This window comes from Suricata suricatta, chromosome 7 (assembly GCF_006229205.1).
Source record: "Suricata suricatta isolate VVHF042 chromosome 7, meerkat_22Aug2017_6uvM2_HiC, whole genome shotgun sequence".
Taxonomy (NCBI): domain Eukaryota; kingdom Metazoa; phylum Chordata; class Mammalia; order Carnivora; family Herpestidae; genus Suricata; species Suricata suricatta.
The window spans coordinates 122728350-122744791 of NC_043706.1; the positions used below are offsets into that span (position 1 = coordinate 122728350).

A 16442-nucleotide genomic window follows, 5' to 3' on the forward strand; every position below is an offset into this window, starting at 1 on the left:
AGCCACCTTTGAGGCCTGTCAGTCCTTCCGCGTCTAACGTGGGTTCCATTGTCAGTCCTTCCGCGTCTAACGTGGGTTCCGTGGGTGCAGGAAAACTGTGAGTACTCTTTTATTGAAGGCGAGGTTAGGTGGTGAGAGGAGAAATGTTTCACATGTAACAATACATTTATAAAATTCTGTCGGTAATAGACTTTGTCTCTTTATTAGTTTCCCAGGATAAAAATAATTGAAGTAATAGCTTATGGATAAGACAGAACTCAAAATAGTTCTTTATAATAAGTGAAGTGTAAAATCACATTTATAAAGGGACTCAGCAGGAGTGTGTTATTACCTTAGTCACCTAACAGGTAGAATAAGAGAATTGCATGGTGAGAGCCCGTCTGCCTGTGCTGTGATGTTTAGATTACAGTGAGCACCCTGAATGTATTATGTTTGTGCTGCCAATATTTCACATTGAGGATGAGATGAAATGACACCCTCCCACTAGATTTTTCTAGAGTTAAATCTGGAATCGAAGCATATCATAGTATGGATACAGCAAACTAGTATTAGATGTGGGGTGTTTTATTTTTCTTTCTGTTTTTGAACAGGATAAGCATGGCTAAAGCATCTTTATTTCAACATTCAATCTCTTATGGAACTTAAATTATTCTGTTGTAATTTTAAGGATATTTATTTTCCTGATTTTATGAAAAATCCTGAAGCGTTTTTAAATTTGATTTTTTACTTTATGGTGTCTTTGAGGAAATCAGTAGTGTGGTACTCAGATCTAATATTCCATAAAGTCATTTCATTCCAGTAGAACAGTCTGGGTAAGATGTAGGGGCTTAATTTGTTGTGTTTAAAATATTTTAAATTGTTGGGACACCTGGGTGGCTCAGTCGGTTAAGTATGTGGATTTTAATTGCAGTTTAGGTCATGATCTCACCATTGTAAGATTGAGGCCCACACTAAAGCACAGAGGCTGCTTGGGACTTTCCCCCCCCTCTCTCTATCCCTTCCCTGCTCACTTTCTCTCTCCCTCTCTCTGTCTCTCAAAACAAATAAATAAACTTTAAGATATTTTAAATTATTGTGTGTGGGGGAAAAGGATGCACTGACTGAAAATTTACAGTTGCAAATTATGTTTTAACTTGAGTTACATATTTGTCTAAAATTTAAAAACCTAAGATTCTGATCTTATACTGTAGAATTTGTTCTGGTTTTTTTTTTTTTTTACACAGTATGTTCTGAGTAATACTATTTTAGCATATAATGATTTCTCTATCTCATTTTTTTAAATATTTGATAGAAGAAATTAAAATGTTAAATTGTGATTAGGAATTCATAAGAATTCACCAAATCTGTTTTTAGGATACCTGATAATATATTGACTGTTAATTTGAAATATTGTGTGATGCTTACCATAGTTAGTTGGATGTGTTATCTTTTTATTTATGCTTATTTTGATTTTTAGAGCTAAATTGTCCTTTCAGGTTATTATGAGTATGTCTCTTCAAAATTTTGTGAACATTGGATTTTCTAAAAACCTTGGGCTGCAGTAGAGCAGTATTTACGAGATTTCACTGATACATCTACTGAAAAGAACATAATTTTTTAAATATAAAATGATTATTAGGATTATTTGTACATAAACATACTCTTCTTGTGTCCAAAATCTTAAGCTTTGTATCTGATTTAATTTTAGCTTAAGAAACAGTTGGGTGATAATGAAGCTATTACTCAAGAAATAGTTGGTTCTGCCCACTTGGAAAATTATGCTTTGAAAATGTTTTTGTACGCAGATAATGAAGATCGTGCTGGACGATTTCACAAGTAAGTACTGTGTCACTGAATTACCCAGTTTTCCATTGAGTACTTTCAGACCTCTTGATTAATGAGTTAGATTTTTTTTTTAATTACTTGTAGAATCTCAGAATGATTTTGGGTTACAAGAACAATCCTGCCTTTTTAGAGAAAATTGCTGAAGGAAGAATACCAAGGGCAGATTTATTTTTTCAGTAAATACACTGCAAATGGCCATTCTTTAATATGTGGTAAAATCTAAGAGTTGACTTTAGCCAACAACAGCTTGGTGCAGTGAGACTGATTTTTTTTAATTACCACAACCTGCGAATATAAATTATTTGTCATTATTTTTATTTTATTCTATTTTTTTAACATTTAGTTATTTTTGAGACAGAGAGAGCGTGCTCACAGACACACAAGTGGGGAAGAAGAAAGACAGAGGGAGACACAGAATCTGAAGCAGGCTCCAGGCTCTGAGCTGTCAGCCCAGAACCCAATGTGGGACTTGAACTCACAGACTGCAAGATCATGACCCAAGCCGAAGTCCAGCACTCAATGGACTGAGCCACCCAGGCGCCCCAATATGATTTGTCATTATTAAAATAACACTTAAATGCAAAAAATGCACATGGCTTGATACAGATTTAGATAATACTGTAAATGCATTTTTTAATGAAAATATACTATAAAACTTTGCTGTAGTCTATTTACTTATAATATGACACTTATTACTTTCCCCCAATAACATAAAAGGAGCTTTGTTGTATTCTTGAAATCTGATTTTATTTAAAACATTAATTTTGGAGTGTTTTTATAAACACTGCAAGTTTTTTTTTCTTATAGTTACATGACTAATTCTGCAGCTTAATGGGTTTCATTTAACTCAATTGACTCTCTCTTCTTTTTTAGAAACATGATCAAGTCTTTTTATACTGCAAGTCTTTTAATAGATGTCATAACAGTGTTTGGAGAACTCACTGATGAAGTGAGTATGCATTCTTTATTGTTTTATTAGCTGAAGATCGGTATTCTCACTCTATTGGTTTTGTTGTTGCATTGCTTACTTACCGCAACATCCCTATCAGAAATGTACTCTAAGCCTGGGGCGCCTGGGTGGCTCAGTCGGTTGAGCCTCTGACTTCAGCTCAGGTCATGATCTCACAGTTCGTGGGTTCGAGCCCCGCGTCAGGCTCTATGCTGACGGCTAGCTCAGAGCCTGAAACTTGCTTCAGATTCTGTGTCTCCCTCCCTCTCTGCCCCTCCCCTGCTCATGCTGTCTCTCTCTCTCTCTCTCCCCCCGCCCCCTTTTTTCTCTCTCAAAAATAAATAAAACCATTATAAAAAGAAATGTAGTATAAGGAAAAAATGTTCCACCAGCTATGTTTGTAAAAGTAAGAAGATGAAGTAATTCTTAATAATATATTTTATTTTTAATAGTGTATGTTCTTTAGAACTAGTGTGCATTTTACAGCTTAGCAAGTAACCAGCTGCTGTATTGGGCAGCACAAGCTTAGGGTTTGATTTTATTAGGTGTTTATTATTAAGCCTGTATGCTATTAAAGTTCTACATTGTTATCTCATAAATATACTGGAGGTAGAGACTTTAGGACTTTTTTCCTGTTTCATTTCTAGTCAGAAATATTATGATTTGTCTCATTGTAAAGTATCCATAGAACTTGATATTTTCTGAGATACTTCATATCCATTTTATTATTTTGTTTCTCATAACCTCTAAGATAAGTAGAGCATATATTCATTTTATACATGAGCAAATTGACACTAAGTGACAAAGTTATTGCTGTGAGTTCTGTGTTGTTTTCACTGTAGCACTTTACCATTGGGATGGAAAATGTGCTTTTTGAGAGAGAAGATATTAATCTAGAAATAGGAAAAAAACAGCTACAAATGGGACTGATGAAGGCATGTGATAGTAGTGATTTGGAATTTATGGAGAACATTGGTTTCTATGATTTTTTTTTCCAGATGATGAGTACCTTAAAGTTCCAAACAAAACATTATCTATCAATGAGATGTTTGCTTTTTCATAAAACAATATAGCAAAACTGTGCAAAACATTATGTTGAAAATTTTTTTTAATGTTTATTTTTTGACAGAGACAGAGCATGTGCGGTAGGGGGTGGGGGAGTGCAAATTGAGAGAGAGAGAGACATAGAATCCAAAGAACACTCCAGGCTCTGAGGTGTCAGCACAGAGCTTTTATGTTTATATGTAAAATTAAGTTAAGCTCTGGGCTTGATGATTATAAACTAGGTTTTTGCATTGGCAGAGATGTGCAGGACATTTCAAGGTTGTGCCCAACAAAGACCAGTTTTGGGGGTTTTTTTGTTTTTGTCTTTAATGTTTATTCCTGAGAAAGAGAGTGCAAGCTGGGGAAGGTCAGAGAGAAAGGGAGACACAGAATCCAAAGCAGGCTCCAGGCTCTGAGCTGTCAGCACAGAGCATGGTGCCCAGCTCGAACCCACGAACTACGAGATCATGACGTGAGCCGAAGTCGGACACTTAACCGACTGAGCCCCCCAGACGCCCCACGAAGAACAGCGTTTTACTCTGTGGAACTGTACTGTCTCTTTTATTTCAAAACATCAGGCATCCCTGGCCTTGCCCACACAGCATTTCCCGGTCATTCAGATAACCAGAAACCACCCCCAGATATTTCCAATTCAATGTCTAGGGTATGAGGCAGTGCCCGTTGTAAGTCAGTGTTTTTGAGTGTCCTTGAGACAAACAAAACAGACCTGGAGTGGGAAACCTAAAATGCTTCTCAGTGGGTATCCCTTTTCTGTATTCCGAAGGCCCGATAGATCCACGGGTTTAGCTCCCTTTCCTGTCCTCTGTTATTGCGGATCTGGCGCTCTTTCTGTTTTTCTGGTGGGCAGCACCATACTAGATACTTGAGGATAAAAAAGTGATTTAAACATGATGGTAGAATAGTCATGTTTAAAGCTTTACATAGTTCAGTATGGTTTTGGAGAGTACCAGGTGGGTGAAGGAGAATAATGAGACTTCAGACTAAGCAAGTAAGTCATAAGACAGATCAGAAGGATGATAGAAGGCCTGGAATCTTCAGTTAGTGGGTTTTCTGAATAAGGAACTATACTCAGGTGTGTTTTGTGTGCTAGGAATCTGTAGAGTGGACTAGGGTGAGGAAGAGCTGCCAGTCATTTGAAGAAAGAACTTATTGTGGAACTTTGTACAAGGTGGGTTTTTTATTTGAAGGAAAATGATATGTTTGGACAGATTATAAAATTTGAGGTGCAGGTATGGCATCCCAAAATAAATCAGCACAAGACTCTTAGAAATAAAGAGAAGAGGGGGCGCCTGCGTGGCCCAGTTGGTTGAGTGTGCAGCTTCAGCTCAGGTCATGATCTTGCAGTTTGTGGGTTTGAGCCCCTCATGGAGCTTTGTGCTGACACCTCAGAGCCTAGACCCTGCTTCAGATTCTGTGTCTCCCTGTCTCTCTCTCTCTGCCCCTCCCCTGCTCATGCTCTGTCTCTCAAAAAAATAAAACGTTTAAAAAAAAGGGAATAATGCTGGCGAGGGTATGGAGAGACGGTCACCCTCCAACACTGTTGGTGGGAATGTAAACTGGTACAGCTGCTCTGGAAAACAGTGTGGCGGTTCCTCAAAAAACTATCATAACTCCCCTATGACCCAGCAATAGCCCTGCTAGGGATTTACCCAAAGGATACAGACGTGCTGATGCATAGGGGCACATATACCCCAATGTTCATAGCGGCACTGTCAACAATAGCCAAAACATGGAAAGAACCTAAATGTCTATCACCTGATGAGTGGATCAAGAAGATGTGGTATATATACAATGGAGTACTACATGGCAAGAGAAAGAATGAAATCTGGCCATTTGTAGCAAAGTGGATGGACCTCGAGGGTGTCATGCTGAGTGAAGTAAGCCAGGCAGAGAAGGACAGAAACCATATGTTTGCACTCATAGGTCTAACAGGAGAACAGGAGAAACCTAATGGAGGACGAGGAGGGGAAGAGTGAAAGAGAGTTGGGGAGAAAGATGGACGCAAAACTTGAGAGACTATTGAATGCTGAAAATGAACTGAGGGTTGAAGGGGGAGCGGAAGGGGGAAAAGAGGTGGTGGTGGTGGAGGAGGGCACTTGTGGGGAAGAGCACTGGGTGTTGTATGTAAACCAATTTGACAGACTATTTTAAAAAAGGGAATAAAGATAAGAAATCTGCAAAATAGAGGTGACAGTTCAAGTTATATTAGACAAACAGGGGAGAGGATAGTTTAGAAGAGTGGATGGTCAAGTAAACATCTTAGTAAACACTTATATTGAAAAGTGGAAGAGGAAGGCGCAAATAGAGAAGTGAAGAAACTCAAGATATGAGAGGAGAAGATCATGATAAAGTAGAGAAACAGATCAGATTTGCCCAATACTTCCAAGAGGGCCTTGCCTCTCCCTCTTGCACTTACTTAGGGAAGCTGCTTTTGTTCACCTGTTTCAGAAGCGAGAACACAGCCCTTTGACCTTTTAAATGCCAACAATGAGGATCCTTGATAGTAGATAAAGTAATAATATAGGAAAAAATAACAAAATATCCTGAAGTCTTAAGTGAGTAGTGTAGGTTTGTTTTTGTTTTCTTTTTTTAACTTAGAAGATACATGAATACTTGCACATATAATTAGCCTGAGGTTCATATGCCTTTCAGAAGGAAAATCTAGGTGTACATTTAGGTATCCTTAACAAAGAACAGCTTCCATAGTTATCTGAATATAGCAACTAGGGCAGGGACTCTGAATAGGGCAAATGGGAGGGCTTCAAAAGGAATTAGGGGAGATTGTTTAGGGACTGAAGATACTGAAGAATACATGTAGCAACAGAGTAAAGAGAGATTTTCCCAAAATATTGACACTCTTTTCTTGTCTCACGACCCAACCTACTACTTAAGTTCTTCTGCCTTGCACTGGTACTAGACTGAAATAGCATCTGTGTTGGTGGCTAAAGGATCCAGGTAGCTGGAGGGGTCTGAGATGGTACAAAGAAAAGCATTTGGCATTCTAAGGCCAGCCTGAAATGAAGTGTTGTTAGTTATTTAATTGGACTGTTTTATTCTTTGGGCCTTCACCATGTAAATCATACATTTTGATTGGTTGATTAAAATCAATCTTATTTTTTTTAAGTTTGTTTATTTAGAGAGAGAGAGAGAAAGTGCCAGTGAGGGAGGGGCAGAGAGAGAGATAGAATCCCAAACAGGCTCCATGCTATCAGTGCAAAGCCCGATGTGGGGCTTGAACCCACATACTATGAGATAATGACCTGAGCCAAAGTCAAGTTGGACGCTTAACTGACTGAGCCACCCAGGTGCCCCAGTTGTGCACATTTAAATTAGGAAATGTGTGTACACACAATTAATGTGAAATTATATGTACAGGCTTTTCAGTGACTCAACATGTTATAACATGCAGAGTTTGTACATCCATTGAAAGTTGCATATAAAAATCTATAAATTGTATGACACACAGTGCTGACATTTTGTTATCATCCACTGATCTTATTGTTATATGACTTGTGAACTGATTTTGACAATGAACTAAGGTTGACTAAGTACAGAAAGCCAACAAGGAGAGTAAAATCAGGGTGAGACTTTCCGTCTGCCATTAACATAATGCCTAGGCCAACCACTTTATCAGTGTACTTGTGAATTCTCTTTTCTTTTACTCTTAAATGTTGGATTTTTGTTTCATCATTTTCCATGTCTGGTAATGGCATCTTCATCATTATATATCATGATATATAATGATAACATTTCTTATTTCAAAATAACTGTTAAGAAGATCAGCTGTTTTATGGGCGTCTGGGTGGCTCAGTCACTTAAGCATCCTGATTTTGGCTCATGTAATGATCTCATGGTCTGTGAGTTCGAGCCTTGCATCAGGCCCTGTGCTGACAGCTCAGAGCCTGAAGCTTGCTTCGGATTCTGTGTCTTCCTCTCTCTCTCTGCCCCTCTCCTGCCTGTGCTCTGTCTCTCCCTCTCAAAAACGTAATAAAACATTTGAAAAATTTAAAAAAAAAGATGAACTGTTTTAACAACTGTGAGAATAAACTGGCTACTCAAAGCATTTAGCAGTTTTAACTCATTCCCTCCTTTCCACTTCCACTGTAGTTTCTTCCACTTGGAAAACACTAGCAGAGACACAGACAGGAAACAGGGAAAAGAATATGTTTAAGGATATCAGGTAGGCAGACTTTTTTTTATATAATATTCCTGTAGGTATAGTTCAGGATTCTGTAACTTATTTGTTCATGTGTAAAGGTGAGGGCAGTGCTGCATTTAACTACCTAATATGCCAGAGCTTTTTAACAAAACTGAAACTTTCCTCAAAAATCCTTGTTTTCCTTGCTTCTCAAAGAATGCTGTTTTAAGAAATGCTAAAATCTATAACAACACAGTGGGGAGGAGAAAGGCATTGTAATTGTCTCAATTTTTATTTGTGTATTTTTAAATTATCTTTTAGTTTTATCTTTACAGACAAGGGAACGGCGTCTTTTTTTTTTCTTTTTTAATGTTTTATTTGAGAGAGAGAGAGACAGACAGACAGACAGACAGTGGGAGCAGGGGAGGGTCAGAGAGAGAGAGAGACACAGAATCCAAAGACAAGCTCCAGGCTCTGAGCTAGCTGTCAGCACAAAGCCTGACGCAGGGCTTGAACCCACAAACCGTGAGATCATGATCTGAGCCGAAGTCAGACGCTTAACCAACTGAGCCACCCAGGCGCCCCGGGAATGGTGGTTTAAAGTTCTTAGTATGTTGCTTTTTTTTTTTTTCCGTCAGCCCTGAGAATTTATTTTAAAAGAAAAGAGAGAGTGGTTGTCAGAGGCAGGCCACACTCAACTCCAAACCAAGAAGTCATTTTACCTCTTTGGACTTGGGTTTTCTTCCGTAAAGTGGGAAGCCAGCTCCACCAGTCTATGAGTTTATGTGCCAATATGGGAGAGGTGATGGGAAAGGGGGAACAACAAACAAAGATGAAAACGCAGATAAAAAAAAAGGAGAGAAGCAAAGCAAAAATAGCTTTAGGTTAGAAGCTGCAAAAGGAGGGGTGAAAAACTAACTTCCGTAGCTATATAAATTTAAGTGGGAAGTAGACCCACTGAAAATATCACAAGGTAGAAATTTCTAGTAGGAGGAAGGGAGAGGAAAGCAAGCATTACCTGAGCGTTATAACACAGAGAGTGGGCCTTGTGTATGACATTTGTGTGTGAAGATTTTGCATCTTCTAATCAAATTCTTTTTATTTGACATTCCAGTCTTTTTTTTTTTTTTTCCCCCAAGGCCACTGGTTCATAAGCTACATTACTGCAATGTACCTGATTAATGTGTTTTCCTGTTCGGAGCTCTCTTTCCCTACAACATATTCTCCTCTGTTACTGTTTTATTGAAGGACCTAACAGGGACTGTTCACTTCCTGGCATTGGAAGTGCACGCTCCTACTCGTGGGACTGAGCTTCCTACCAGTCCTGTTTGAGGTTTGTCAGAGGTAACCGTGTAACGGTTTGCCTGCCGGCTGAGCCTTACTCGGAGTCTTCGCTACATTTCTCTTGCCCTCGTATGAGTTTCCCCATTCTCTCAAGACTTCCCCTTTAGTCTTAACTGCATGAATGTTACAGTATAATGTATTGCCTGAAGTTTTATAGATTACATTTTGGAAAAAATTATACTGCAAGTCCTTGCAGGGGCGACTTTCTCTCATTCTCTTCTTACATCTTCTTTGGCATTAAATGTAAATTTTCACCTTGAGGAAAATCTTAGAGTAAAAAACAGTGGCTGATGAGTTGGTATTTCAGATGTTGGTGTAGTTCAGCTTTTCATTTTTCTATCAATAGGTGGAGATGAGTTTCAGACTTGTTTACACAGAACTTCCTTCCTAACTCTTCTAAAATGTAATGGATCTCATTACAGCATGTTTCTTAGTCTAGTTCCTGATATTTTTCCTTTTAAATTCAGATCATAGTTGCACAAAAGTAAAATATTTTCTTTAGTCTTCAACTGTTTCTTTAATATTTTACCTTCCACTATTCTGTTTCTTTACTATCTCTGCTTTAATTTTACCTATATCTCTTTTAACTGTTCCTTCTATAATTCCATCTTAGTATTTACATTTTTTATTATGTAAACTTCTAGCATTTCTGTAGCTACATGGAAATCAGTGTCCTAGTTTTATTTAGCACCAGAGTATATATTAAAAATTTTAATTTTGTATTTTGCAGCAAGGGATGTTCAAAACATAAATACTTTATTTTCCTTCTATGACATCTTGTACAGTCTCTTCATGGTCAGTATTATTGATAGATTTCAATCATATTTTAGATTTGTTTCACTTCTTGCAGTGTTGAGGAGTAGACATCATTTGCTCTTTTTTCCTTCCTAGTCTTTGGTTCAGGTTTAATACTGCAGTTTAGGAAGAAAATAAAAGTTGTAGGTAGACGGGAATAATACTATTCTTATCTATGGAGTTTCTGCTAATTTGGGGGGGAATCAAATGAAAATGGTATGTTTTCTTGCCCTCACAGAGCTTGTGTTCTAACTTGAAAAGAGAAGCAAAAGAACTAATTCTGAGGCTGTATATTATAAGGCTGTATGGTATAGGGATGATAAAGTACAGGGAAGAGATTCTACTCCTGCCACTTGCCCAGCACTGTGCTTACGCAATTTAGATTAACCTTATTTCACCTTTTACAACTCTGAATTACAGTGAGAACACCAAGAGTCAGAGTAATACAAGTACTTTGGCTGCAGGTGCTGGGGCCCAGAACAGACTATATTCTCAAACTCTTAACTGATGAACATCTAGCTTTTCTCTTACTTGGTTCTTTCCATTCCATTGCAGACTGATGGTTTGGTAAAATACAAATAATAATGGAATTACTAGATAAGCGAAACTTTAAAAAGACGTTTAAGGGGCGCCTGGATGGGTCAGTCAGTTGAGCCTCGGCTGTTGATTTTGGCTCAGGTCATGATCCCAGGCTTGAGCCCCATGTTGGGCTCCACACTGAGCAGAGCGTGGTTCCTGCTTGAGACTCTCTTTCTCTCTCCCTTTGCCCCCTCCCCCACTCACAAGCTCTCTGTCAAATAAAATTGAAAACCAAAAAAAATTTTAGAAGACATAAAGTACAAGCCTAATGTGTTACAAGTTTCGTAAATACTCAGTTTCTGTGCTGTCTTGTCACAAACTGGTAAACAGTTGGCACACCAGTACTGGGTGTCTTTTGAGTGGCACCGATCTAGAGCCCACTCTGCCAGTCCCCAGGGAGTCCTGTTTATATTGCAATCTGACTCTCCCTGCTCAGAAAACAGAGTTTTGCAACATTATGTATGGAGTTATATATATGAATAGCAGGCCAGGAAGGAGGTAATCTGTCTAAAGTATCCATTTGTACTGGAAGGTTCTGAATTAAGCAGCATCTTATTGCTAACCTAGAAAACCATGGTAGACCAGGAGAAATTTATCTAATTACAGAAGCCTGTGTTCAGTACCTACACCATACCTTAGGTTTTTATACTTCTACTGTATCTACATTGAAGGTCTCAGCAATTATGATAACAAACAAAAATATGAGGGTAATATCTCTCTTACGAGACCAGGAATTCCACGTATTTTCTGTTTGTTTCTGTGTAGTAATTGCCAAGAAGTGTCGTGCATCTAATATTCAATTAATTGTGAATGAATGGAGTGTGTTTGCATGCAGTGTTAGTATAATGTGACTAAGAATGCTACCATCATTGGCTTCAAAATCCCATATGCCACTTCGCGGTGTTACTTATCAAATTAAGTTAAATTATTTACTTACATAAGCCTGTTCCTATGTCTGTAAGGCAAAGAAAATTGTAATAGCTATTCTTCAAGTTTTTGTAGACTTCAGGTGAAAAACTGTGTAAAGCCGATAGCAAGTACCTAGCATACAGTAAATGCTTAAAAAAATTAGTTTTTGCTTTCACTCCTAGATGGATAATGTTGTACTGTACTATATTTAGAAACTGCATCAGCAAATACATGAAAAATTTAATGGAAACTATCCTAAATCACTCTACCTTATGTATTTACTTAGGAAGAATTTATTCAGAAATAAATAGGCATTATGTAGCATTACGAGTATGTGTGGAGATCCATCATGTGCAGTTGGAGTCCCAAGAAGGGGAGTAGAAAGAAAATGTAGAAGGAAAAATATTTAAAGAAATAAATGACCATAGATTTTCTAAAATGACTTCAATAAGGTCAGTGAACCCTAAGTAAAATACATGCAAAGAAAACCATACCTGAGAACATTCTAGTCAAACCAGTGACGTCCAGTGATGGAAGAGAAAATCTTGAGAGAGCGGTCTTGGGAAACAGTATGTTATACACAAGGTAAGAGTGCTTTGAAGGATAGTTGACTTCTCCTTTTTAAAAAAGTAGTGGCAAAAACCAATGAAATTGGCATATTTAAAGTACTGAAAGAAAAAAGGAAGGAAAAAAAACCCGTCAATTTAGAATTCTGTATAGATCAAAGCTATCCTTCAAAAAATGAAGGTAATAAAGGACATTTTCAGACAAATTAACTCAGTGCTAGCAGATCTGCTTTGAAGAACTAAAGAACAGCAGAAAGGAAAGTTTTTAGGCTCAAGGAAAATGATACCAGATAGAAACTTGAATTTACAGGACGGAATGAAGTACACTAGACATAGTATATATAAGTAAATATATCTAAAAAGCTATATACTTTCTCTTTCCCTTCATTTTTTTAAAAGATACATACCTGTTTAACTAAAATTACTACAACTATGTATGTTTGGTAAACCCAGAAGAAGGCAGATAAAGGGAAGAGAGGAAAATAAAAAACAATTTACTAACACAAAACAATTTAGCAAATTTTAGGCCTAAATACAGCTATATCAATACATACTGTAAATGTAAATAGATTAACACTCTAAAAGAGATTGTCAGACTGTATTAAAAAAAGCAAGCTATAATTTTACACTGTTTACAAGAGCTACTTTTAAGTACAGAAACTTATTTTGAAAGTGAAAGGACAGAAAAAATATTGAATGCAAATACTAAATAAATGAAATTCCAAGTGAAATATTAATATTAGACAAAATAAACTTTAAAATGTGTTAGTAGAGGAAAATGGGACGTTTTATAACAATAAAGGTTCAGTTCATCAACAAGGTATTATGGATATGCACATAATAAGTTTTAAGCTATGTGAAACAAAAATTGACAGAAATAAAAATACAGAAAAATTCATAATCAGTTTCAGATAGTAATATCATTAGTCATCATTAGGATGAGTAGTTTAAGAATAGTAAAATTAATAAAGACTGGCCAAATATTGGTTAGAATGTAGAAAAATAGGAGCTTTCATACATTGCTTGGTGAAAATGATAAATGTTATAACCACTTTGGGAAAAGATTTGGCAGATTTTTATGAAGTTAAATATACACCTACCCTTTTGCCCAGCAATTCCTCCTTGGTATTTATCCAAGAGAAATGAAAACTTATGTCCAGAAAAAGACTTGTTCTAGAGACCTCATAGGAACTTTATTCATAATAGCCCAAAGCTGGAAACATCCCCGGTGTCTACCAACCTCTGAACTGATAAATGAATTGTGCTGTAACTGAGATGTAAACAGGCACTACTGATAGACCCTGCAGCAGGAACGACCCTTAAAGAGAGAGTATGCTGAATGAAAGAAGACTCCAAAGAACACAAACTGTGATTCCTTTCGTATAAAGTAGTACAATATACAACTTTATTCTAGTGAAAAAGTTGGATTTGTGTCTATGTGTGTGGCAAGCGCAAATTGATCTGGAAAAAGACATATAGGAAACTTCTGGGGACTAGAAGTGTTCTATTTTGATAGGAGTATGTTTTATATAGGTATATCTATTTGTCAAAACTCATTATATACAAGATTTATGCATCTCATGGTATATCACTATTACTGCAGAAAATTAAATAGTTAACTGTGGTCTGTAAGTTTGGTTTCTCTTAACGGTATCGGGTTGGCAATTCTAAACTTGCTTACTCTGTAATCCTAGGATTGAGCAAACGAGTAGAAATAGACTGAGAGAGCCAGTTTTCTCACTTCTGGGGAAAGAAGTTACAGTAGGGTGTGAGAAGACTAGATTGTATTATGAAGTTGGGTTAGAGTCGGAAATGTCCATATTATATGTGCTTTTTAAATATATTAAGTAAATAGAGCAAAATAGATACATATAGTATAGTAATTGGGTAGCAATATAGGTAGTATATATATTATAAATGTATGTCCAATATATATATTTGTGTATATACATACGGCATATATACATAGATGTGTGTATGCGTCCACATAAAATATATTTCTTATATCTCTGTACTGACGAGACCTAGAACCAGTGGCGGACCAATAGCAATGAGAGTACCCCATTGTCTGATTTGGGGTTCTAAATACTGTTCATCTGTAAAAGGAACCAGGACTCTTACAGAAAGGCTGATCTAGGACTGGTCAGGAAGACACTAAATAAAGCTAGCCCTTCATCTTGGGCTAGAAAGTAAAATGTCTGATGATGATGATGCATGATCTTGCGGACATGTCAAAAGGATCCAGAAATCAGTTGGAAGGGGTTTCCACTGTCATGTCAGGGACAGTTTGAGAATCAAAATGAGAATGATATTAATGATAACTCAATGAATAAAATAAGAATTGGTGGGTCTGTACTGAAACATACAATGAAATACATGAATGAATCAATCAATGAATGATGGATTGAAAAAACAAAGAAGGCCCTTGACAGTAGAATTCTAATATAGAAATAATGATGAAGGTAGAAATAATGGGATTTAAAAACCATGGGTGGGAGGTTGATGAAGAGTGAGGTATTTCTATTAGTTTCTAAATGTCTCCCCTCAAATTGCATATTAATTTTAAAAAGGAAAATAGTCTCAATAGAGAAACCTGTCTGATATCACTTTAACCAAGTCATCAAACCTAACACAGCCAGTATTGGGACCAACCAACATCATATGCCTTCTAATAAGATGAAGTGAGAAGACATCACTTCATTGCTAATCCTGCTAAAAATGTATAACCTGAACCTAATCATGAGGAGATATCAGACAAATCCTAATAAATAGATGTTTTACAACTTAGGCTGGTATTTTTTTTTTAATGTCAAGGTTGAGAAGCAAACACTAACAAAGGCTGGCTGTTCCAAATTAAAGACTAAAAAGAACATGACAACTAAATAATGCAAACTTCTTAAATTATATACACCCAGAAGAAGACTAATTACCCGGGGCATTACTGATAAAATTGACAGAATTTGTTGGGCCTGTGGATCAGAGAATATAAGTGTTAATTGTCCTGATTTTTGTAACCATTGTGTATGGATTGTCCTTGATCTTAGAAAATGCACAACGGAAGGGTCAGGGTCATGGTGACTTCTGACCTACTCCTAAATGGTACAGAAAAAAATGCCTTTATACAGATAAGCAATTTGCATATTAACATATGCATTAATATGTATATATTAATGGATTGATTAAATTTAAACAGTTGGGGAATCTAAATGAGAAGTGTATGAAGAGTATCTTATAAAATTTTTTCTAAGCTTCATGAAATTGTATAAAAAATTATTTCACAAAACTACGTATGTCTCTCTCTATATATATATACACATATATATACATATATATATAAAGATATTTTTGGTTCGTCCTTATGCCAGTGGATTAAGTATTAAACTGTTAATAATCATATGTTCTTTAAAAATGTTTTGGCTAATTTGAGTGTACATTTTAAATATTATAAAACTAGAGTAGTTAAATTTAAGTATATGTGTATTATAGTTTTATGTGTTTATTTATGTAAGTATGTGTAAATTTAAATGTTTATTATAGGTATGATTTTTTGGGTACAGTTTTATAAAATTCTAGTTACTTTGAAAAATATAAAAGTATAAAAATTCTTGAATAAATCTCCATTAGTAATACATGTAATTTGTGTACATGTAATTTGTGATACTTCAGTATTTGAGTCATTGTGGTAATAAATTTGTTGAATGTATATTTTTCAAGCATTTTTCATTGTATTCTTTCCAGTGTTCCAGGAAATTTAATAGAGACCTTGTTTCTATACTATATTTGGGAGAATTGAGAGACTGAGTATAAATGTACTGTCTGTGGTATTGCTACTAAGTTAGAGATTATTCCTCTCTTTTGTATCATTAACTGCTTTGAAATGTTATGAAGGCTATGGATTCTCTCCCATGCATTTGTACATCACATTTTTGCATACAATTCTGGGAGTTTCACAGACACCCTCTACCCTAACCACTGACCCTTCTTTGCAAGCCCAACTCAAACTGCATACTCAAGTGTAATATTCACACTTATTCATTAGTGAAAAATGTTTTATTCCAATTTAGTGTTTTTTGTAGTATAGTTCCAAGGCAACCACCTTCAGAATCATTTGGGGTGTTTGATTTTAAAAAACATGTAGTTCAGAATCTACTATCCTTTCATTCATCAAATATTTATTAAGCTCTACTATGTATCAAACATGGTTCTAGACACAAGTAATGCAGCAGTGAATAAAATCCCTGTCCTCCTGGGAATCACATTTCTCTGATGGAGA

General features: G+C 36.3%; 1 protein-coding gene and 1 long non-coding RNA gene across 3 annotated transcripts in view; one reads left to right on the forward strand and one right to left on the reverse strand.

Annotated features, from left to right (window-relative positions):
• VTA1 (vesicle trafficking 1) overlaps nt 1-16442 on the forward strand; it is a 67403-nt gene that overhangs the window by 23386 nt on the left and 27575 nt on the right. For both annotated transcript variants that reach the window (XM_029944440.1, XM_029944441.1), the window contains 2 exons: nt 1688-1815; nt 2698-2773. In XM_029944440.1, the coding sequence (XP_029800300.1) occupies nt 1688-1815; nt 2698-2773 (204 nt within the window). The remainder of the gene's footprint in view (nt 1-1687; nt 1816-2697; nt 2774-16442) is intronic.
• Nucleotides 10056-12264, reverse strand: LOC115296037. Its single transcript, XR_003910697.1, has 2 exons — nt 12098-12264; nt 10056-10231 (listed from the first exon to the last, which is right to left on the reverse strand). It is a non-coding gene; the product is annotated as an uncharacterized LOC115296037 (long non-coding RNA).